General features: G+C 37.9%; 1 protein-coding gene across 2 annotated transcripts in view; it reads right to left on the bottom strand.

The window, feature by feature from the left end:
- PCSK5 (proprotein convertase subtilisin/kexin type 5) overlaps positions 1-25,834 on the bottom strand; it is a 350,841-nt gene that overhangs the window by 142,665 nt on the left and 182,342 nt on the right. For both annotated transcript variants that reach the window (XM_042452306.1, XM_042452305.1), the window contains exon 9: positions 20,089-20,189. In XM_042452306.1, coding sequence (XP_042308240.1) covers positions 20,089-20,189 — 101 coding nt within the window. The remainder of the gene's footprint in view (positions 1-20,088; positions 20,190-25,834) is intronic.

The following is a 25,834-nucleotide window of genomic DNA, read 5'->3' as shown; positions in this document are numbered from 1 at the left end:
ACAGTACTTCACTTAGGGCAGAAAAATGAAATGCACAGGTATAGGATGGGCGACACCTGGCTGAATGAAACTACATGTGAAAGGGATCTGGGAGTCCAAGTAGATCACAAGTTGAACATGAGTGAACAGTGTGATGCAGCAGCTAAAAAGGCCACACACACACACACACACACACACACACACAGAGAGAGAGAGAGAGAGAGACTGGTAACAGTAATATGGATCCTAAATGGGGTTCAGAATCATTTATTGATATTGCTAACCTTGAAAACCAAATAATTCAAATCATTTCTTGTGAAGTACTCTTGATTAAGTAGCTTGAGTGATCTGACCAAAACCTTGTAATACTCAGCCTTTAATGACTAACAAAAAGCGTTAGTAGTTTTGCAAAGATTCAAACAAACTGGAATCAGCTGAGTATTCTAAAATTTATTGGCTCTTTAGCACTGTCTGTCATTCAAAGAATGAATAACATAATAAGTAACATAATTCTGGGGAAACGCTGAAATTTCAAGTGAGGTCAAACACTTTCACTGACAAATGTGTTTAAAAGGTTCTTACATTTGTCTCAAATTTGAACTGAATGCATACTTTTCCAAAAACACAATTAGGCTTGAGATACACATATAAACTCTGCATGTTTTACAATTCCTGTGAGGGCGAAATGGAGCAATCTGTAACCACTCTGGCAGCAGTCACTCTGGGACCACAGCAGGCCGCCACCAGCAGTCTCAAGCCTCCACTGGCAGGAGAAGGGGGTTTTCACTCCATTTCCAGCCAGCTTTGGACTGTCTTAGGCAGCCTCAATGCAGTTTCTGTCCACTTCAGGGGCACACATTGTCTAAATGCCGCACCCCTGAAGCAGATGGAAACTGCTTTATTTGGCCCATCTGCTTTGGGCCATCAAGAATTTTCTGGTATTTTTCATGTGCAATTTCTTTGCTATTTTTAATACTAGTGGTAACAGTTTTATGCATTCCGGTCCAGTCCTTTCAACAAGGGGAACAATAAAATGAACCACAGAAGATTTAATTAATGTTTGGTTTTTAAAAGATGGAAATGAAACAGGAAGAACGGGAAGCTTAAAATACCTGTTATTACTTACAAGCCTTCTACCTGTGAACACTTTACCATATGACCAGTTAATGATGTGCAAATGCTTTCATATTCTCATTGATATAAGTGACCACTGCTCTGAAATTGTCCTATTGTGGTTATAGCAAACATTCAAAAATTGGACAGAGAATCAGCTGGGCAGACAGAAGAAAAGCATAACTTTTTTTTATTCAACATACAGATTGGTATTTCCCATTTTCATAATCCATTTTAATATATTCCAGACAATGCTGTCTGATTAACAGCTTGGCTTTTTGAAATGTTGCTTGTGTACATATTTTGTGCAAATGATCAGCTATTTTGTGATGTAGATTAAATCCATTAGATTGTCTACATGCAAGTCAGCCTGGAGAAATAAGTGCTTTGTGGTCCTGCTGTGCTGGATGTGCTTCTTTGCTTTTAGCTATGCACATAATTAAGATGATAAACTTCCTATTCAGGGAATTGGAACTGGAACTGGAAGCTGTGAACATGTAGAAATTAATGCATATATTGATTCCTTTTATGTCAAACTTGGATTTCATTATGCAGCTAAAGATTGCACTGGCCAATCATGATTTTAATTACACACTTGATTATTATAACCTGAACTTGTACTGATGAAATATTTCTGCACCATACTCTATCTATTCAAGATTAGACCAGAAGATATGGAATCATACATACTGAACTGTTCTAGCCAATGAGATAATTATATATTCAGTAAGTCACAGAATGATAAATGTTACAGAAAGAGGGAAAATGGTCTCTGAATGTAATTTTTAAAATCCTTTTTTATTCTTTATTTTATAATGAAGAGTTTTGAACATTAGAAGAGAAATACTAATTACTTAAGATTTTAGTCAGGGGCCCAAAAAGCTAATTCACATTATGTTATTATGAGTGGGGAATTATTTTTTTAATGCATTCAGTAAATCATTAAGCTAAATGAACGAAGTAATAGGAGAACCTGTGTGGCACAGTTATTGTTTTTGCTTCTTTAAACTGACTGATTTTCTTTAAATTGCTTTCCCCAACCTTGCAGTTGTCAGATGGCTTTGACTACATCACCATCAGGATTGTTTACAAGATACTTTGAATTCTTTGTCTGACAAGATTGTTGCCAACTATGTTGGACTGTATGTTTGTCAGCCACTTAAAAGATGTTACCAATCTGTGTCTACTAAGGAGTAATAACATTATATAATGACATTATTGTGGATTCGTGAGATGTATATTTTTACAGTTGCCTTTTTGAACTAATTGTATATGTGGTATTAGACATTTCTGGTTGTATTCTGCCCATATTGACCTTTGAGTATAACATGTGTTCAAGGTGCATGTTTTTTCTCTCTGTTTCATAGAGTGTAATTTTGACATTATAGCAGTGTTTTTTTTATTGTTCATTGCATCATTTTGATCTTGTTTACACCACTGCTTATTATTATATCCTTTTGTTTCCAATACAGAAATGCAAAAAAAGAAAAAAGAAACTATATTCTATATGTGTTATGTTTTCTTTTCTTGCATTTCTTTGATTTGCAGTCAAAGAATTGCAAGAAAAGAAACCATAACACCCATATAGTCAGCATCAATTATATATGTGTTATGTCTTGTTTTTCTTTTACTACAACCCAATGGGTGTGGATGGTGGGATTTGTAGTTCAACTAATCTAGAAAATATCAAGTTGTAGAATACTATTCTGAAGCATGATGTGTAACAATGTGGCAAAATTATTTTATCTTTGATCTCCATTTCTCTTGTTTCACCCCCCAGTGCATACCCTAGGCCACATGTATGCTATTCTCTAACAGAACACTGAAGGGCTAAATTCAATTACTACTTCCACCTACAGTAGATCATTTGAAATGAATAAGAATAGAGTTTTGTTTGCAGTGGCCAGTACACTCTGGAGGTGACCTGAACTACCCTGGCCCCACAGCTGCCCCAACTACTTCTGTTAATTTGCCCTCTATTTCTGTACTGCCATGAGTATCCCACTGAGACACCTGGTGTTTCAGCTGCCATCACAGGTTACTCACTTCTGAGGTCAGAACAAGGTGCCAAGTGATGAGCACAAGGCTGGCTGCCTTACTCTGATCTCAGAATGAGTGATCTGCAGTGGCGATGGACATGCTGGGTGGCTCAGTATGACATCTGTACAGACAGCTGCCATGGTGCAAAAACAGAGGGCTCTGGATCCTCACAGAAGATCCAGAACAACAAGTATATTTAAAAACCATTTTATGTGTAATTTCAAGTTCTGACTTATGGTGACCCTAAAGAGAACCTATCATAGGATTATCTGGAGCTGAGAGGGTCTAACTCACCTAAGGTCATCTAGCAGGTTTCCATGGCTGAGCAGGAGTCCTATGCTCAAATCTCTGCGATACACTTCTGGTGCAGAATGTGCCAGATGTCATCTGGACCACTTGCACAGAACTGGGGTTTTGGACTTGATTCATCCATACATGGCAACACCAGAATTGTGGTGCTGTGGGAAATGCATCTTTTAGTCCATGCAGACATGGCCTATGCAAAACAATACTAATGCAAGTCCCACTGATTCACTACTACTACTCTAGCTGGAACTAGCAATTAAAATTTATCCAGATATTTTTATTCCAATTATGGTAGACTGATCTAATGGATTACTGAAGGATCTCAGTTACATTTGTACATGCAATGAGGCGCTGTTTTTATGAGGAAGCGTTAAAATGAACTAGTCCTGACAAGTAATCTAAAGTGTTCACAGCTCAAGAAAAGTGTCATCATCTGATTCCTTTGCCTGGAAGAACTGGAAGAGAGGTTGCTCCATCCTCCTCCTCCCAAAATTTACACATGCATTGTGTTAAATGTTGAATTTGCTAAAATAAAACTGTTCTAAAATGAACATTGCTATTTCATTATAAAATGTTGAAATACAAATATTTATGAATGTGTGAATGAAAATATGCACACTAAATAAACAAATCATTTTTATTGACATGTCATGGTCGGGAGGGAGGTGTGACGTCCACATCTAGATGTAAAGGGGGGGGGGGTCTAAAGTGAAAAAAAGTTTGAGTACCACTGTCCAAGTATGTTCAAATACTTTTTTTTTAAAAAGGGGGAAGAAGAGGAGGGGTTATTATTAGTGATATTTTGGTGATCAGGTATTTTGTCCCACCTGTTTGTGCTACCTGTTTCATCCAGACAGGAATTTGTCTAGTGAAAACTGCTGATATTCAGTGTTTGTACACCTTGCAGAAAGTACTAGCACAGAAAACCACGGATGAAAATAGGGTTGGCTCAAGACTTTTTTCTTCTAGAGACAAATAACTCCCTCTGCATTCCATGTAATGAGCAGAATGGACTATGTATCTAATCCTACTTTGAGACTGATGAGGAAACACTATCCAAAATGACCTAAGAGCAGCAGGATATTTTAGGGGATGAAGCTTGGAAATTTAGCAAACATAGCCAGTTGTCCAACACTTTGTCACTGCTTTCCACCATCACCTTCTATTAATGCATCTGAGGAAGTAGACTGTAGTCCACAAAAACCTCATTCTGCAACTTCTTTCTTTCAGTTATTGTCAAAGGTGCTACAAGATCTCTCTATATACTGATTCTACATACTAACATGGCTATATCTTTGAATTCTACCATCTATTAAGTTACACTGCCAATTCACTTATCCTAATAGTAGGTCAGCTCTGAGGGGAACTGGACACATTGATTAGAGTCTGTTTGGAAAAAACATAAGGACAGAAAAATAATGCTGACTACATAACAAAATTCCTTATTTTGTATATCTCATGCTGTATGACTACATGTAAATGCAATATTTTAATATATAATATCTCGGCATAAAATTCAAATAGCTTCAAAAAGCCATATTTTTTTAAAAAAATATCAAGTCATTATATTCTCAACCCAATCACATAAATTTATTTTATATGTTTTAATTGGGTTGGACTTGACAACAGGGGCGGTTAGTTGCAACTGCTTGTTGCTATGATCTGTTATCACTTCAAGATACTGTGTTGTCTAATAACTTAACATACCAATGAGATGTTTTACATTACTGTTTTTAATATTAATTAATAAACATGTATTGATTAATATATTCCACATTAACTGCTTCCTATTATGATTGCTGGGAGCACTAATCTTTCTCAATCTAAATAACTAAAATATTTAGTGCTGGGGTTGAGGTGGATACAAGCTGCTTGTAACGTGGGGTCAGACTATGCTGTGACTAATTTCTCACAAAGTATGTTGGGTATTGGCAAGTTTCCAGATTTAGTCAACACAGGGATTATAATTCAAGTGTTTGTTTTCATGCTGTTCTTCTCATATAGGTCTAGCAGGGAGCCTGGCAATACCTGAGAAAATCAAAACTGAGGAGAAGCACAGTGCCAGAAACAAAGAGAAAAATTTAGGCATCAAAAGACCCTGCCATCTAACATATGCTATTCCTTTCACTTCTCCATAAAGTCACCAAAACTGCTACTGAGAATCTAAGGCCGGGATCCAATGCTTTAGTTCTGCTGGATCCCACTGCTCCCAGCAGAATAAACAGTCTCCCATCTTCTTGCACCCTCTCCTTGGTCCATCATTACTATCATCAGTGTCCTAGTGGAGAACTGAAAAAAAGCCTTGAAAAAATCAGTCAGTCAGTCAGTCAACCTTTATTAGGCATACAACAACAACATACATTTACAATAAAACTTCAGGATCGTTATTAAAATTTAAGACATAATCTTGTTGCCTCCACCAGAAAATTGCCTATTAGCCTGGTAATATGCGAGTTCGGATGTTCCACTGATAACCCATCCAAACAGATATTCATTTCCAATAACCTTCTTAACAATTTCCCCCTTGGAATTATATACAATGGACAAAGCAATACAATATGATGGAGAACATCTGCAGCTGGATCACAGTGACATACACGATTAAAAAATGGGGTCTGCAAATATCTGTCCACGGTCATATTTGAGGGGTGTATGTTCAATCTTGCAAACAAAAAAGACTGGATCTATTAGGCCTGAAATGTATCTTAAATCAAATCCTATAAGTCATCAAGCAGGTTTCAGTTTAAAGCATTCAATCCCAGTTCTGCATAGAGAGTCAGATGGTGTACACATGGAAGTACAGATAATAGTCTCCTGAAAAAAATGTCTCTGCAAAGGTTCAATCTCCTTATTAAAGGCTGGAATCCAGGTGAATATGCCATAAAGTAATTGCAGACTTAATTTGGCTTTGTAAATTTTTCAGGCCGCTAGAATATCCTGGTTGCTTTTTTTTATAATAAAAAGATTGTATAACCACCAACAATCTTTTTCCTGTTTGTATTACTTTATCTCTCTGTTTACTCCATTGCCCGTTAAAATGAAAAAGGATACCAAGCTAAGCATACTTTTTGACCTGCTCAACTGTTTGATTACCAACCTTCCACATTCTCGGTACAAATCTCTTAGAAAATACCAATATTTTGGATTTCTCAAAGTTTACCAGTAGGTGAAATTTGGCACAATATTCAGAGAATCTTTTCAATGCTCTTACCATCCCCACCTGAGATAGAGAGAGTAATAAAGTATCGTTGGCATATTGGAGTACATAAAGCGGATGATTTCCCAGTGAAGGTGGGTGAGAATCTACTGTGGTCATAAAGGCAGTTAGATCAGCCACAAATAGATTAAACAGATGTGGAGCCAACACACAATCCTGTCCGACACCTATATCAGAGTAGATAGGGTCAGTTAATAGGCCCGATTCAGAAAATTTCACTCTAAAATGATTATTTGTATGGAATTGGCTTAAAAGAAAGAACAATCAAAGATCTATATTAAGCCTACCCAACTTGTCCCAATGTAAAGGCCAGTGAATTGAATCAAAAGCAGCCTTCATTCCTCGTAAACAAATACCTGTCACGCCCTAAAGGTAAACTTGAAAAAAAATCTATGAGTGAACAGGAACATTACACAAATATGTGTGAAGTGATAATGGACTGTAGAGTTCTAAAAAGTGGCCATGATGAATTCTGTTTCCAAAATGCCAGTACCTCATCCCTAATCTAAGTCCCTTCTGTTACTATCAAGCTCATTTGAGAATTAGAACAGTGAAGTGAAAGACACATAATGAAAGACAAATTTCCCCAGGAGTATTTGCTCCAACATTTCCAAATCTGCAGTTTTTTCAAGTTCTAGTGTTGTGTAGGTAACTATGAACAGTAACTGTAGAAGAATTCTACAGAACTGTCCCAAAGGAGATGACTTGAAGAAATTCCAACACAATCTCTTTCTGCTGCCATTTATCTTTTGACCACAATCTTTCTTATTGAGGTAGTTTATTAATCAATTTGGCTGATTTTGTGTGGCTTGCCTGGTGTCTCTTGACTGCAACCCCCATCAGCTTTAGGCCATAGTTAATGGTGAAATGTGGGGACAGTTGTCCTTCAACAACATCTGGAGAGCCACAAGTTGTTCAATCCTAGACATTATCAATTTCCTCATATAGATCTCTTCTTGATCTGTGCATATTTGTCATTAACAGGATGTAAATCAAATTCTGCTTTGCTTGTGTTTTGTTTGATACATAAACATGGAAATGCACATGTTGCCCCAGCCAAGAAGCAAAAGTTGTTGCAGTAAGAACTCTCTTTCCTTTCCTGTAAGTAAAACTCTCCATAGCTCTTGTATTATAGCATTACATATAGCCTCATACCTATATTCTCCAGTTTTGTGTTGGTGATTTCAGTGGAACTGGAGTTTCTACTAGAGATTAGTTAGATTAAAAATATTTCCATGAACTTCAGTTCAAAGTGAATCTAAGGCACCAGCATCATCTGGTGTCCATTGGGAAATCATCTAATTACTCATGTATTCAGTGTTTTCTTAAATGGCATGAGAATAATTAAATTTCAACATAAAACTTATTGCTGTACTGTTGTACCAATACTTATTAAATTCATTTATATTCTCTATTCTATTCCCCCCATATTTTCATGTAGCCTCATATTTTAACTGCACATTAATCACAAATGGATAGCACAAATGAGACATTAAGAAAATGGTGCTGGTGGGTGTGTATCCCCTGTGTCTCCGTGGGTATCTCAGTGATTAATGCCAGGGAAATATGTGGAGGGAGGGAGGATATATCCATTCACTGTAGAATGTGTATGTATGTGCCTTCAAGGCAGCTGTCAAGTTATGGTGACCCCATTAAATTCATATGGTACCAAGGCCCAAAAACTATTGTTAGTCCCAACTAGAATAGACTAATTAATTGAACTGAATTTACCTATGTTGATTCACCACTAAAGAATTGATTCAATGGGTCTACTCTAGTTATCTATTCTAGTTGGGACAAACCCACTGAATGCCATCTTATATTTCATTTTGGAAAATGTCTTAGAATGGGGCTGAGGTATGAGGCTTTATTGTTGTTGTTTTCTTACTCTGGTAAGTGGCTAGACTGCTCATGTTGCCAAAGGCCAGTTGTCCACCCCTCTATGGTAGGCTACCACCTCTGCTTCTGAGGGAAACAGAATATTGTTTCCTGTTCTATTCAAATTGAGAAAACATGTGATACATTCAATTATCAGATTTTTAAAAATAAGCTTCTAGATTGCAAAAAGGATTCCAGCTTGTTAGGAAAAATATATTGAAAAATACTGAATTCAGATATCATGAGGGAATCATTCAATGAAAAGCAGAAGTTTGTGCCTACTCTTCTTCTGATGCGCATCTCCACAAGCAGAAGTTAGGGGAGGGCACATAATGGCTGAGGATTGCTGTTGCATGTGCACTAGGACAGGGTGGGAAAATGCAGCTCCATGGGTCACATGAAGTCCCCTGTCTATTTTCTGCAACTCCTCAGTGTCTCAAAATAAATTAAAATTAAAGCTAACTGATATTAGCAATGTGTTTTGCAGTTGAAATTTGGTGTAAAATCACAGCTAGTCTATCTACTGAGCAGCTGTGAGGGGAGTGATTTTTAGGTGGCTGTTTAGTGTGTTCTGTAAGGGTGGGTGACTGCTGCCCCTCCATTCTACCCTGTTTCCTCAAAGCAGGAGGCAAAGAGAAAGGTACAACACTGTTATAGTGCTATTGTTCCACTATTACTGTTATGCCTGTCTCTGGTGGAATCCTTGGATTGCAGTTTAAGAAGGGGCATTTAGCATTTTCAGCCAGAGAGTTCCTAGGCCTCACTAAATTACAAACCCCAGAATAACACAGGAGGCAGCCATTGCAGCAAAGTGGAATAATAGCACTGTAACAGTGTAGTGTGGTATTGTCAGAAGTTGAAATGCATAGAGATGGCTGCTTCCCAACTGCCTGGCTTGGTGGGTCTAGAGAACCAGACTCTGTGGGAGGGGAAAAGTCACAAAACACATGAGGTTTTCCTAGTCATCCCTGCCTTCAGAGAGCCACATGCTGATGCCATCATCCTTGCCTTCTACCCAAAGTAGGAATGGGGAAGAATTGCTTAGTTTGTAACCTATTCCTGAAACATATACATAACTCATATGCAGCCATCTTTTTGGTAGTTTTCAGCATTTTACCGTGAAGTGTGAAGTTAACTTTTGCAACAAAAAGTTAACAAAACTGTGTACAGTTTCTTCAAAGTAAAGTGTACACAAGATGAGTTAGTGAGCTTAAGCACAAAATATGTAGAGAAGGGTAAGCAAATGTTTATGCAGACTTCCAAAACGTTGCAAACTGATAAAGGAAAGGATGAAACAAGCTTCAGAAAATTAGAAATAGATAGATTAATCCATCTTTGATTTAAATAAGTCATGTCCCAGAATAATGTTTTCACTGATCATTAGTATAGCTTTAGAAGGAAAAATATATTTTCAAACACTGACTGACTGACACAATTAATTTTGCTGGTGATATGGGTTTCAAACCTGCTTTTCAGGATTGTGTCACATGTTATTCTCTCTGTCAAAAAGCATATACATTAGGACAACTCACTTTGAAACTATTGATGACAATTTCCCCCCTTCATGTAGCATGCAGCGATAGCTCATTGAAGTGCGTAGTGATAGCTCTTTTATAAAGCCACGAAGAACAAAGTAGTTGGATAATATATCAAAGTTGCATCCTTTCTCTGTGTTAGTCACTAATGCAGACAGGAGCTCATTAATCTTAACTGATTTAGCACCCAGTCCCCCAAAAGTTGGTTATTAACTTCATGTTAAGTCTCTAGAAGGCACAAAAATGTATTACGACTGGTAAACAAAACTAATAGATAACTGGCCACATTTAAAAAATGAAACAATCTTCTTAGGCAAAATGAATGAATGAAAGAAAGAAAGAAAGAAAGAACCCCCACTTGCTTATTGCCTTTGGCTTATGCAAGCCAGGCAACATTTAGTATAAAATAAAGGAAAATGTGAAAAACTCTGAAACATGGAATTCTGTAACTGGCTACAAATAAGAAGATATAGCTGATATTCAAATTATTATCCCACCCTTCAATATTTTAAAAAATATCCATTAAAATTGAAAAGTTTGAGATAGACAAAGTTTGTAATTATCACGTTAACACTTCTGCATGTAGCATTTGGAAAAACATAGGGAGAGAATATAATGAGAAAATGTGTACAGACCCTGTTTTAAGGAACCCAATGGAAAAAGTGCAATTGACCCAATGTCAATGCAATTGGCATAATGTGATGACAATGTATGTATGCTGTTTTTCAATCTGCACAATGGTCTAGGTTTGATTTCATCATAGAAAAGGAAGACTGAGATCATATATGATGGGCTGAAATGTGTAAATTTAAGTTGATGAATCTATGTTGCTGAGACAATATGCAAATGGTACAGAACTCCGATGATGTGCAACTGGATACTGTACTGCAAAAGATGTCTTGCTGTGCAACAAGGGCTCTCAGAGCACAATGGGGCACAGGCTACTCATTACCTTCCATTCCCCTCTGTTTTTAATTAGGAGTGCTCCATGGCTCTGTTTGGGTATGTTGTCCTTTTCTCTTTGTGCTGTCATTGCACAAGGACAGCATGTTCTGCAAAGTGCCTTACTGTTGTACATCACAACCACTATGCCTAGCCACACTGCTTGCTCCATTTGTGCAATGGTCCCAGTGGCATTTAGCTATGGCAATACTCACCAACAGTCAATCATTATGCAATGGGAATGCAATCATTATGCAATGGTGCAATTATGAACTGTACAGTTGTAAGTTGGTTTACAACATCATAAATTACCAAAATGATGTCAGCCAAAATATAAATAACTACCATATACAGAGAGCCCTTGCTTTACGCAGGGGATCCATTGCAGACTCCCCTGTGTAAAGCAAATACTGCCTATGCTTGGGTCCCATTTAAATGGATGGTGCACGCCCCATTAGTCCCTATGGGACATGCTGCCCCTTCTCCCTGTGCGGCTTTCAGCATATGCTGAAAGCCGCGTAAAGCGCGTCTGCATATGACGCAGGTGCACTGTATACTCATCTACAATTCTGAGTCCAAAAATTGACCCAAAAACCTGAACTGACTTAGCCACAGGTCAATGTACATACTGTAATTTAACTCATATAGAAATGGAACATCCTGTGATGAAAAGCAAGTGTATAATATGTCCTGGAAGCACTGACCACCCTCTAGTCTCTCATCTATACGGCCTTTAGTATGAGAACAAACAGTTATGCCTGATAGAATTTTGTACCGTATATACTCATGTATAAGTCGACCTCATGTATAAGCTGAGGGCAGTTTTTGAAGCAAAATCATGGATTTTGATATGACCCATGGATAAGTCGAGGGCATGTTACAAAAGATCTAAAGGGGGAAACAAAGCACCACTTCCCTCTCCATCTCCCTCTTTGAACCTCTCTCAAGGGTCATAGTATCAGCATGGGGAAACAAGTCTGGGTGTATATATATATACACACACACACACCTCTTTGCACCAGCATTTCCAGGCTCATGGCTTGCAAAAAAGAGAGGACACCAGCCTTGCTTTCTCCCTGCCTTTAACCCCAGCATTTCCAGACCCATGGCTTGCAAAAAAGGGGCACCAACCTTGCTTTCTCCCTGCCTTTAACCTCAGTATTTCCAAACCCATGGCTTGCAAAAAAGGGGCACCAACCTTGCTTTCTCCCTGCTTTTAACCCCAACATTTCCAGACTCAAAAAAAAAGACACCAGCCTTGCTTTCTTTAAAAAAAAAAAAAAAAAAAAAAAAAAAAGAGGACACCAGCCTTGCTTTCTCCCTGCCTTTAACCCCATGGCTTGCAAAAAAAGAGAGGACACCAGTGTGTGTGTGCTGGGGGTTTATGGAGGCCATGTGCCCTGGACTGGAGACTGGCATGGACAAAGAAAGGGAGAGATTTTAGCTACAGGAGCTGCTCCAAGGTCAAGGACTCTTTCCAGGAATTGACCACAGATATTCCCCTGCTTCTTCACCAGAGACATAGCTTCACATACACACAAACATGCAACCCTCATTCCCACCATGGTTGTAAAGGCTGCTGGTTCCCCTTCTCTTTCTTGCACAGCAACACTTTGACTCAAGGCCCCCTGCTGCCCCTTCCCCCCTCATTCCCCCTTGGATATATCCACTGCTCCCTGGAGGGCATATCAACCACTTTGGGAATCACTGGTTAGACAAATCAAGAATAGTTCAAGTGGGATGGACTGGCTTAAGGATTTTTTCAGGTTAGCAGCCTCAGATCTGACCCTCCCCCATCCTTCTCACTAATATAACTAGGAATTTACTTAGGGGAAAAAAAAGATATATCCCCTTCCCACAGATTATTATCACAGTCTTTAAACCTTCTTAATACAGAGGTCATTTTTAACATTTTGAAATCCAAGCACACCCTGTAAATATTTTCACCCACCCCAGAGCAAAAACCTCATCTACATATAAAGCTTTTGTAGTAATGTAACATTATGTACTAGCTCAGTGGATAAGATACTGACTCTGACGAATGCAGGTTGGCAGTTTAAAGCTCAAGTGCCACATGACGGAGTGAGCTCTCGTCACTAGTCCCAAACGTCTGCCAACCTAGCAGTTTGAAAGCATGTAAAAGTGGAAGTAGATAAATAGATACCACTTTGGTGGGAAGGTAACAGCATTTGGTACAGTCATGCTGGCCACATAATCAGAGAGTTGTCTTTGGCAATGCTGCCTCTCTTGGCTTAGTAATGGAGATGAGCACCAACCCCTACAGTCGGACATGACTTGACAACCTTGTCAAAGGTGAATACTTTTACCTTTACCTTTAACATAAATTTAAAAATATACACTCAGTTATTAATTTACTTAAATTTCACTCTTCCAGTATAAGCATAAATCTGTCATATTTTTCCTAATATAAGTAATTACCTTAATGTTTATTATAATATATTGACTTTCGCACAGACTTTTCCATGTCTGGCGGTAACACACCCCAGTACAGTAATTTTATTCACTGATTTAAAAAAAACATGAGATTCCTACTGATCCCTCTCTTAAGATCCCATTTGGTTTGGTTTGGTTTCTTGTACATGTATAACATAGATTGGAAGCTACAGGTTTCTTTTTTTCTTGTCACAATATACTGCAACTTTCAATTGCTGTGACTGCCTGCTGTGGTATCTGGGGATTTGCAGTTTATGGAAGGGCATTTAGAATTTTCAGCCAGGGAGCTCTTAGGCCTGCCTAAACTAAAAGTCCCACAATTCTACAGAAAGCAGCCATAGCAGTTAAAGTGGAATAACAGTGTGGTGTATTATTGATTTCTTTTTGCAGCAAAGTAGACTAGTCTCCATGAAAGAGAAGAAACCATTCTTCTATGCTATGTGAAGAGTGATTGACAGTACAATCCACATCTGTCTACGTTTGAGCATTCAGAGAGACTTACTCTAGCTAAGTACTGTAGAACTGAAGGCACAGGGTGCATCTGCACTATAGAAATAATGCAGCTTGACACCAGTTTAAATTATGCATCGCCACCCTATGGAATCCTGGGATTTGTAGTTTTACAAGATTTTAGTCTTCTCTGCCAAAGAGTGCTGGTACCTCACAAAACTACAAATCTCAGGATTCTGTAGGATGGAGCCATGGCAGTTAAAGTGGTGTCAAGCTGCATTATTTCTACAGTGTAGATATGTCTATAGATTCAATGTGTTGAATCCTTACTTGGCAATAAACTCACAGAGCACAGTAGTTCATACATCTGCATACACATGAATCAGACTGTACTGTAAGTGGCTTTCTAAATATTATATAATGCCATTTTATATTTCTGCTCAGCCCAGAGTTTTAACATATTCAAACCCCTCTGCACTGCAGCTTTTCTGCTGTCCAATTTGCTTGTAAAAAGACCACTCAGAAAAAAGTATTTCAAAAATGTTGGAAAGACTCATATTCCAAAAAAAACATTTTTCCACTATAGTTTCCACAAAACTTCATCACCAAAGGTCACAAACTGAACATAACACAGCTGCCTGGCTATTCCACAAGTTATCCATCACTCGGAGGCTAAGAAAAACTTATTTGCTGCAGCTTAAGATAAATCCAAATCCAATGATTCATCCAAAATTCACTTTCTAATTTAATAAACACTTAGAATGTAATTTACAGCTAAATGAGAAACAAATTCTTCATATTCTATGGAGAATTAACACATTTGAATGCCTTCCAATCTCTTAAAAGATTTCAAATAATGTTGTTTAGCCATTGCTCATTAACAGTAGAGATAAAACAACAGTCCTCACATATCCTCAGGGTAGTATATACAATCTACAATATTCATAATGACATAGTCAATATGCATACCATAATATTATGGGGTGGGCAGACTGTGGATCATAGACCATATGCAGCCACAAAGACATTTTTAAAGTCCTTGGGGACCCCAAGACCCCATCTCCAACAAAACCACACTGGAAGCAGTTGCACCTTCCTAGTCACTATTGCTTCTCTCTTCCTTTGCTTTCGCATGGTCTGCTACACCTGCATGGGGTCAGCAGTGTCCCTCTAGCAGTAAATACACCTTATATCCTTTCCTGCCAAGACAACAGGTATTTCAGTCTCAAGATTTCAGGTGAGAATGTAATACTATTCATGCCAACTTCTACTGCCATGACATAAAAAGTCTCACCTCTGAAAAACTGGAAAGCTACCTTGACGGTCTCTTTTCAGCCCCCTAGGCAGGTTTGGTGGGCATTTGTGGTGGGGGAAGATGCTTAAGGTATGAGTTTGAATGAGCTTTATTCATAGCTTGTTGCTTTGCTTCTGCCAGTTCGTGAGAAACAGAAAAGTCTGCCTTCTTTTACAGTGGCTATATTTGATTTTGTGAAATATCCCTGCACATAACGCTGCTGAGATATGTATCCTATTTGTATCCTCATAATCAGTGTTTACAAGACCAAGGACTTTACCACCTAAGAAATGAAAGGGGAAACAGATTAGGAAAGTAGTGGCTTTCTCCATTCCTTTCCGCATGACATTGTAGCACTTCCACTCTCTTCCTGAGGGAAATGGTTGCAGAACAGGAAAAATTAATTTAGCAAAAGGCATGTTTTGATTACTTTCTCCCCCTGGGAAGAGAACAGAAATGCTACAACATTATGTGGAGCTGCTACGTTCCTGATTCATTTTGCCTTTCTTTTCTTGTGAGGTAAAGTCTTTAACAGTGGCACCCCTCTGGGTGTCACCTGCTGCAGGGGGCATGGTTTCTGGGGGTGGGACTTCTAAGGATGGGGCCAAAAGGACAAAAGGCAGCACAGGGCAGAGAGAAAGCCTGTGCACTCTACTTCCCACCTGCTCCATCCTGGGCAGAAGGTCTAGCCAGCTTTCCTCCCCAACTGTGGAGGGTGAGCACTCACACCTCAATGACTTTTTGTAAGCCTGCAGATTGGTGTTGGCTATCTAGGTGCAACATTTTTAAGCCACTGTATTTTCTAAGCAGTTTCTATATTTATCTGACAAATTTCTAAGATCAGATAGAATCTGAAAGGGATGAGTTACTGTGGTTACCAGCAGCTACTTTGTCAGAATCCTACTGAAGCAATATAGTGTTTCAGACAGCTTTTTATTTATTTATTTATCGTTGAAAATTGTTGTAAATTCTTCCCCTTCTCTCTCTCTCTCTCTCTCCACACATACACACACTTTGCCACAAATCAAGAGAACTGTGAAATGGGGGTGTTTTGCCTCAAAGTTATGTTTTCCCTCTTTAAATGTTTGGAATGTGTGTGAACAGGTAGAATAACACAACTATTTTCATGTGTACCTGTCCAAAAAGGGGTGTATGAAAAAGAACAGGGACAGACAAAAGCAAAGTGGGAAATATCACTGTAAAATAAGTGGGTAATGAGTATATGCACATAAAGAATCTTAGACAAAGAATATCTGTTTTTAACAAAAGAACCAGATGGGATAAATTTTGCTTTATGTATAAGTATGATAAGTATGCTTTATTATTAGCAAGTTCTGGCTTGTTGCAGAGGAAAATACAGTTGCTTTCCACTATAATATTTTTTTTATTTTTCTTCCTTTCAATCCATTCATGTTTCTTTTTTAAACAAAAATTAGAACACACAAACACACACAGAGTCTAAATATCTTTGAATTTCATGACCAATTGCCTATGCCAAGCGACCCTTTGATAAACTGACTGATTTATGTAGATCCTGAAACAATTCCTAAATACTAGGAAATATCAAGCAAATCAGTGTAAATAGTATGATAACCATATTAGTGAAAGCTTTTCCTAAAACTGGTGAGGAAACAGAAGGTGAAATACATATACATATATATATATATATATATATATATATATATAATATTAGCCTCATGCCACTGGCTCTGAAGCTGTCTAGCTGCAGGAAGCCGAGACATGTTCCTTCTAGATTATATCTTCTTTGTGAAATATTCAGTATTTAAGCTGCAATGTAGGCTAGATCCATATGAGGGCTATATCCCAGCTCTAGTGCACAGTACCCTGCCTCAGTTTGACCCAGTTAATGCCACACTCATCTGTTTTAATTCAAACTCAAACCAGTTTTGAAAGCCACACAATTCCCCCATCCTAAAGTCACCTTGATACAAAAGGACATTTCTGCCACGTTCATTGTATCTGATTGTTTTAGGTCACACAAACACAGCAGCTGCAATGTTTTGTTTTTGTTCCTACCATGTATGCAGATAACCTGATATCCACATAGCCATATAAATAAATAGTCTTTCTCTCTCTGCCATCATTCTTACCACCTACATACAATCTCTTTGGATGGCATCTATAGTTGGGAAGTTACCATGACCATACCTGATCAGTTACCTTAGTCCTCACATGTGTTACCTCAACCCCCATAATGGCACAATCATAATGGAATGGAATGTACAACATCTGTGAATGCTCAAGTCCCATTATATATAAAGGAGTAGTAAAATTGTGTCCCTTACATAAAATCAAGGTTTGCTTTTTAGATATATATATATATATAAGCTGTGGATGGCTGAATACATAGATGCAAAATCTGTGGATATTTAAGGCCAACTGTAATAATCTTCATACACATTCATTGGCCTGTCTGTAACAGGCCATTGTCTCTTACTGTGAAATTGAAATGGAGCTCACACTAGAATAGTTCCTGTCAGATTTTGCCTTACTGCAAAAGTCCAGTTTCTTCCCTGCTCCATGAGATACTGCTCCCTTTTCCCCCCTCAGCTCACAAGGACATCTGCCATTCTATAAAGTGAAGCCATATGGTGAGCTTAAATGCAGTTTTGCAAAGGTATTTCTACACTTGGTATGAGGATATACGTCCATCTGCATACAAACACTGATTTTTTTTTTCAAAAAATGGTAACAGCACACTTGCCAGACATGGTTACAAGCAAGGAAGATAACCTTCTGTAGTGGGAATGATCAAGTGATCACTTGGCCTAGGTAATCACCCACCAGCCTATCCAGTCCTTCAACCACCTCACATCCCTATTCCACCCCAATCCTGATTTGGGGTGCAGAGGACATGTTTAAGAACCTGTGCTTTCCAAGAAATAGGAGAGTAAATAGGAATTGTTTAAAATTGCATGAAAGCCCTCAGGCATCTAAAAGAAGCACATTCATTTTAAAACTGGAGGAACATTGTGTGTTCAAACAGGACCGGAACTGAAGTAAGGACAACGTACTCTGCTAGTGTGCATCCTGCCTTAGTCTCATCAAATGCATTTCTCACTAGTTAGTACCTCGGTTGCTATCCATCTGCTACCTATCTAGTTGTGCAACTGCCAGTCTATTGGATAATGTCACAAGTATCACTGATGACTAGAAGTGTAGTTCCTGTTTCTCATTTATTTAAAAGCTTTCACCCCATGTTTCTGAATAGTTTACAGATCAGTAGTTTATCTTATGCAATCAATGAATTTATGTAATGTTTTACCATATTACTTATATCTAATGTAAGAAAATAGATTGGACCTTTTATAAACATTGAATCTGTATAAAGGAAAAAGCATGAATTATTAATTGTAAAGAGTGAAAGCCTATACCTACAGAAATCAACAAGAATATTACAACTGATTCTAATGGACTAAGATTACAGCATTTATTAGCCTCTTCATGAAATGGAAACTTCTGAGTAAACTCGGATAGGATCTGATTACAGTGTGATTGGAATCTTGGTTTTTACCTAACCCAAGGAAAGCACATCATGTCAAACTGTCTAACATGAGGCAGATATAACAACAACAATGACATTCATTAATAATTCACAATAAAGAGAGAACATACCTCATGATGTTGAAAAAGTTAGCAAATACATCTTTCCATCATCTTGAGGCAAGTCCTCTTTATACTGAATGATATTAATTGTAACAATACAGAACAATATCCCACTGTGTCTGTTCACTAGTGGAACAAGTGCCACTAGAGAAACCAATTGTAAGCCCCAATCACTGCATTGTGAGGGGGAGGCACAGCAAATGTAGATTTCTATGAGCAGTTCTGCTTAAGGCAGGTGATGCTGGATATAGCCCTTACAATTTACATATTTAAGGAAAGCACAGTATACTGTTGATAACCATATTCTGCCACAGTCATTTATTAACATGTGCCTTTGCAGAAGAGGTAGGAGAACAAGTGATTTAGTTATTTCCTATATAAATTATTTCCGTTTAAAAACTGTCATAGTTTAATGGATGTCTGAATTGATTTAATTTTCTCTTCTTTCCCTTTCCCCCTTGCATTCCATCTTTTTGGATCATAAGATTGTAGATAAGGACTATCACATTTTTAATCTGTATACAGTGCTTAGTAAATTTTAAGTACTTTATAAATAAGCAGCATCAGCATGCGGAATTTCAGACCCATAGTAGTACAGATTTATGATTTGGATGCTCTCATATTTTAATGGTTGCCAGGTCAACAATAATATGATCACAGGGAAAAAAACAATTAATTAAAGAGGTATCTATAAAATTATACAAAACATAAAATGTTGGCACATATACATTAGATTGTAAAAAATGAAACCTTGTGAATATTTTAGTACTGAGACAATATATTTATTATTGAGATAATATATTTAAAAACTCTAATTACAACAGAAAAATTGATGTACTTAAGACAACACTAGCTTTTCAGCTGCAGTTTCTTATTGTCTCTTATTCAGTTCCTTATGTATTTTACATGATTCCTTATTTATACCTTATAAGTTCAACCCAGCAGTCTGAAATTTACTGGATGCTGGTCTAGAAATACAGGCCTCAAGTCTAATGATACCAAACAGGACAATTTAATTGTAGCTAAATTTCTAGGGGACCATTTCATAAACAAACCTAATACAGGTTTGTGGGGAAGCAACACAGCTGATCTAGTGCCATATTCAAACCTCTGTCAGTTCTTAACAACCAGAACAGAAAGAGAGAGAGAGAGAGAGAGAGAGAGAGAGAGAGAGAGAGAGAGAGTGTAGGGGAAGAGATTAGGGAGGCAGTTCTGCAGTGCTTTCATTAAAAAAATAATCATTCAAATCTTACTTTGCTTCCAGTGCCAATGCAATAATTCCTGCAGCCATAGGTGCAGATGCTGAAGTACCTGTATGGCTGTCTGTACAACGTTGCCTTAGGTCTGTAGTGATCTGGAAAAAAAAGGAAGGGACATAATTAGGAACATAACTGCAAGAGTCAAAACATGCTTCAGTTGCCTGAAAAATTTATAGGCATGTAGAATTTTTTTTATTATTATTACTGAGCAGGTAAAAACATTTTAAAAACAATCTTGGTCTGGACCCATTAAAGCTAGAATATAACTGTAAACTATTTGCCTCCCAGAGTAGAAATGATATTTGAAGCAACAAGTTAATTTGAAAGCCATAGAATGAGTGGCAGGTGGGAGCTGGAGGTCCTCTCAGTCTAGTTCATAAACAAACAAACAAAACCCTGAAGAATCAAAACAATTCTGTAAAATATATTAATTCAAAAAATGAATTTCAAACTACAAATTATTCTAAGAAAAACATTATTGAAATATAAGGAGGAGGGATCAAGAATGGATACAAATTACCCAAAGGAAGGTAAAATTCTATATTTGTTACAAAAATAAGTAAGAAGTATAGTGAGCTTTTAAACCTACTGCCTGAGGGAAAATGTACAAAGCTGTTAAAACAATAATGTGGAATAGGAACTGAAAAAAAATAAATAAATGAAACTGCCAACAGAAATGTTAAGAGGGAGCCAAGATGGGATTGTGCCATAGGAGCTGAGTTATGTGCATGCTAGAATAACTTGGAAGTCAGAATAATAGTTCACAGGGAGAAAAATAACGTGAAAAGCAAATTCTTGCTTCCTCAACAATGGTCAAGAACAAAACAAGCACTGCAAGCCAAGCTTAGTGTTTTGCATTCATGGAAATTATCAGACAGGGGAAAATCCGGGGGGGGGGGGGGTATTCCCAGTAAAGTAGCGTGGTTGCATTGAAGATTGTCAGACGACCTCATGCTTATTCAAGACATAACCACTCATGAAGAACCAGCAATGCTCGCGCAACAAACCACTCATAAGGAAGTCTCATGAATGGGTTGTGGCTGAAGCATTGCTGGTTCTTCATGGGTTAAGTCCTGGATAAACATGACGTGTCTGAAAATCTTCAGCATGATTGCACTATTTTTGCCAGGAATATGCCTTTTACTCCTGTCTTTTTTCCCCATCAGATAATCTCCCATGTCTACTCAAGGTGCTGATATCTGACACAGAAGAATATAGGAGGGCACATAGAAGAGGGAAAGGATAAAACAGAACAGTCAGACAGAAAAATATGTAGAAAATTTAAGAGTGAAGGAGAATGGAGGTGACAAGGAGGCACACAGATAATGGGAGAATTAGTGGAGAAAATGAAGATAAATTTGAAAGACGAAAGTGCGGGATTAAAAGGGAGCCTGAAAGTAACAGGATTAATAAAATCTGAGATAATTTTGTATGTATCATTTTATATTGTAGTAATATAATTTCATGTGAAATAGCAGAATTGTATTGTAGTAATATAATTACTTCAATGTGTATATTTCTTTTAAGGCTGTCATTCTTTTTCAGTGGATAGGTGAATGAGAGACAGGTTTTTCAAACAGCAGCTTACTCTTACCCAAGCTCAAAATAGGGATGGCTGGGTGGTGAAGTGGGGAGAGGAGTGAAATCATGGATGAAATATATCACGTGCATTCAGATAAGGTTTTTATACAGTAATATAATGATAAGTTAGAATTAATGGAATTAAAATTAATGTCCCCTTTGTAACATAATCATAGCTAACTTAAGTTTTTTTTAAAAAAGCTTTTGGTGTAAATATAATATAATATAATTAATATAATATAGTGGCACTTTCCCACTAACTTTTATATCTGTTCATGGCCAGATATTTGAAAAGTCTAGCTGTACCACTTCCTGCCTTCATCTCTTTCCTCTACCTCACCCTTTCCCTGCTATATGGTAGGGTTGGCCCTGACAATCCTGGAGGTCATTTTTCAACCAATGCAAAACAGGACAACCTTCATGCAAGTACTGTAATATTTTAAAGTGTAAAGTTAATGTCTAATGTTTCCCCATCATCTCAGAGCTGTGAATTCAGTGAACATTTTACTGAAGCTTTACTTCTTTTATAGTAGTTTGATAGAACAGGGCCTGCACATTGTTCCTAGCAGTTCTGTTAGGTCTACACCTTAAAAATAAAAAGAGTGGAAGAGAGCTTGAATATCGTGGAAACAAATGCAGCATATTCTACCTACCTCACCATGCTCTGTTCCTAGTGCCTCCTCAATAATAAACTTAAAATGTAGCAAAACAAAAATGTTTGTCCTGATAGCATACTATCAGTTCAGTGAAGACAAATCAGTAAGCAAAAAAAGAGAGAACAAAATCATACAAACTTGTGGTGTTATTTAATTTCCCCCCAAAAGAACACTTAAGAAAATGGAGGTCTTGTGAAATTGGGTAGTGGAGGGAATTATCTGTTGCCTCTCACTGCTTATGGCACACATAAAAATATGTTGGATCAATTAGGTTAGAATAATGGAGAGCAAGTTGCCATCATGCCTTTCTTTCCTTATGACCAAAGGCAAATATAGGCAAAGTTCCTCCTTTTCATGTAAATCCTCTGAAATACAGCAATAGACTCTTCAAGGGTTTTAAGTGCACTTGGCTGTGGGTGGGTGTAAGTGGGTGGGATGGATTTTCAGGTGACTAGATTTGTGCTCAATCGCCCTTATGGAGGACAGGGCCATCAGCTAATTTCTTGCTCTGGAGATGGAAGGGAAAATTTATGGACAGTTATTGTTAAACAGTGTGTCATCAGCCTTTCCTCAATCCTATCTTTTGAGAAAGGTTATTTATTTGGGTCAAACACAGTATTTTTCCCTTTGCTGATAACATTATTGGAACTCTGAACCGTAAGCCTCTTATTTTAAGGTATTTTATATCTCATTGTTGAGACTACAAAACTGCTGGCCATGAAAGCCTGCAACTTCACATGTTGTAACATTCTTAACTTAGCAAAGGCTTTAGGTTGGTTGCTCTGCAAAGTAAAAATAAAACTTCAGTGAAATCCTAAAGGCACCGTTTCTTTTCTTGAGGATTTTCTTATTGTACGGTGAAATAAGAATGTTGGGTAGCATTCTTGAAAGGTAGAGGAAGCTGAAATAATTGCTGCGTGTGGAAAACATGCTAAAATCTATGACTGAGGCTCATTTCAAATTGTACAATTGGCTTCCATACTGTATATGGCTAACTGTGGTTTCCTGGATACTTGGATAAGTGATTACTAATGATAAGAAATAAGTAAAGTGGCAGCAAGGAGGCTGTATACAGGTTTATTAAGCCATAATTTGCTTATCCAAACCAGGACATTTAAAATTGGATGCTTGGATCCATACAGCCCCTGCCAACATGCATACACCCTGATATGTGATCTGATAAAGACATTTTTGTTCATAAAAACACATGTGAGTGTGTGGGTATCAAAGGCAGCACACAAACACAATGAGACAAAAATAAAAGGATGTAGCTATGGGATTTCCCCCCCAATCATTTATCATCACAGAAAAAGAAACATGTCCAAAAAGTTCTCAATATAAATGCTTAACGCTCTGAAATGTTTTTGCATGCATTTGCCTTTACTAACTGCACAGTACAAGCATGGCTACAGACTAAGGAAATTATAGCACCAGTCCCTTCATAGGTGCAGTCATGACAAAAAATTAAACGGCAACATACTGATTTGATTGCAACTACCACCTCACTGTCTTTCATACATGTGACAGCGGCTGCTGCCCCCATCACACTCCCTTTCTGTCCTCTCCCTGAATCCTCCCTCCCTTGTGCCTTACCCAGCATGCCTTGGTGGTTTTTTTTTGGCTGCTTTTTCAACTTTTTCATGTAATTCTTGAGCTCTGCAGCCTTGATTTAAATATATTTTTTAAAAAAACATCAGTGCTGCAGTACTCCAAAATTGGATGAAAAATGGGAGTTGGGGGGAGGAATAAAAAAAATGAGGTGAAAGGGGGAGGAGGAGGGGACAGTGACATCCCATGACCGCCAATCACAGGAATGCCCTGGGAATAGCTTTCTGCACCTGGAACATTTCATTCATGCATTTCCCTCATGAATAAAAAGGTATGCTAGGGAATGGGGCAGCTACAAGTCAAAGATGGTGTCATGCAATCAGCATCACTGAAGGTACTTCCTTCATATGGGATTCACAGTTTAAAAGCCACATGTGATAATCTCCTAAAAGTTCATCCCAAACAACTGAGATGTCTCCTCAGAGAAGCAGTTCCTCAAAGGAGCAGCAAAATGAATATACAAGTGCAGAATATTTGACTACTTGTGCTTAACACATACAAGTATAGTCAGCCCTCTGTAACTAGATTCCTTATCCATGGATTCAACCACTCATAGCCCTAAGGACTGGAGTGTGGCTTTGGTGTGGCTTCTGGACTCTTAGGACGCATGCATCATTGAAACACCATACCTCCACTGTGACTCGAAGCAGCTTTATTTTGGCTGTCTGTAACAGGCCATTCTCTCTCTCTCTCTCTCTCTCTCTCACACACACACACACACACACACACTCCAAAAAGGAAACCCTGATTTTGTCATTTTTAGAAGAGGCACTATTTCTATGCCATTGCATATAATAGGACTTTAGTATACACAGATTTTGGTATCCACAGGGAGTCCTGGAACCCAACCCCACATAATACCAAAGACTCACTGTAATATGTGCCCCTGTGAATGTTGTTGTTGTATACCTTAAAGTATTTTCTGATTTATAATGACTCTAAAGCAACACTATAATGCAGTTTTCTAGACAATTTTTGTCCAGGGGGAGTGGGGGGGGGGGTTCATGCCATTGCCTTCTTCTAAGACTGAGAATGTGACTTACCCATATTACCTACTGAAATTCCATGGCTGAGTAGGTTTTTCCTGGGCTCCAGGAATTTTAGTCCCAAACTCAAACCAGTATACCACATAGTCCCAGTCCCAGGGAATGCATCAAATTTAAAACAACAACAACAACAACAACAACAACAACAGATAATTGAGTATGCCAGTGGAAATATTTGTAGCTTGTAAGTATCTTGTAAGCAAGAGTGAAGGATTTCAAAAGCTTTCTCCTGGACAATTTTGGCATATTTTTTGGATTTGTGGGCCCCATGTTGGCAGTACACTTGTTCAGGCTTTCTCATTTGTATGTATTTTGTATTTTAGGACTTTTTTGTACAGGAAAAATGTTCCTTGTGCAAAAAACGTTTCCTGGGGAAAACATCCCAAAATATGAGGAGTCTTGTAGCAACTGATTATTTTTATTTTATTTTATTTTTGTGTTGTGGTGTTTCAATATGTTAAACCGCCCTTTATTTTGGGAAGAGAAAATTGGGAAGAATTCTTTATCTACTTTATCTACTTGCTCCGCATAATTGCATCATCATCCTGGCTTAAAGCCAGATCTTGAAAGCTGTTGACCTCTTCTGCTTCAGGAAAACTTTCAGGACAGGAGATTCAACAGACTCAGATTCAGTATCAAAATCCAGGTCTGTCTCCATATTTTATTTTGAACTTTATAGGTAGACTAGGTGACCTTGTGCCAGTTTTCTCAAATTATAATTACTACTAATAAGCAGAGCTCTATTCATTTGAGTAGGCTATAGACTTACAATCTAGTAAGAGTTCTGATTTGCACTTTGAGGTTTTCTTCCTGGCTGCAAGATTTTCACATTAAATCCAACCGTAGGGT

The sequence above is a fragment of the Sceloporus undulatus genome, chromosome 2 (assembly GCF_019175285.1).
Source record: "Sceloporus undulatus isolate JIND9_A2432 ecotype Alabama chromosome 2, SceUnd_v1.1, whole genome shotgun sequence".
Taxonomy (NCBI): Eukaryota; Metazoa; Chordata; class Lepidosauria; order Squamata; family Phrynosomatidae; genus Sceloporus; species Sceloporus undulatus.
Note: the sequence above shows the minus strand (reverse complement) of the source record. Positions and strands in the feature narration are given on the sequence as shown.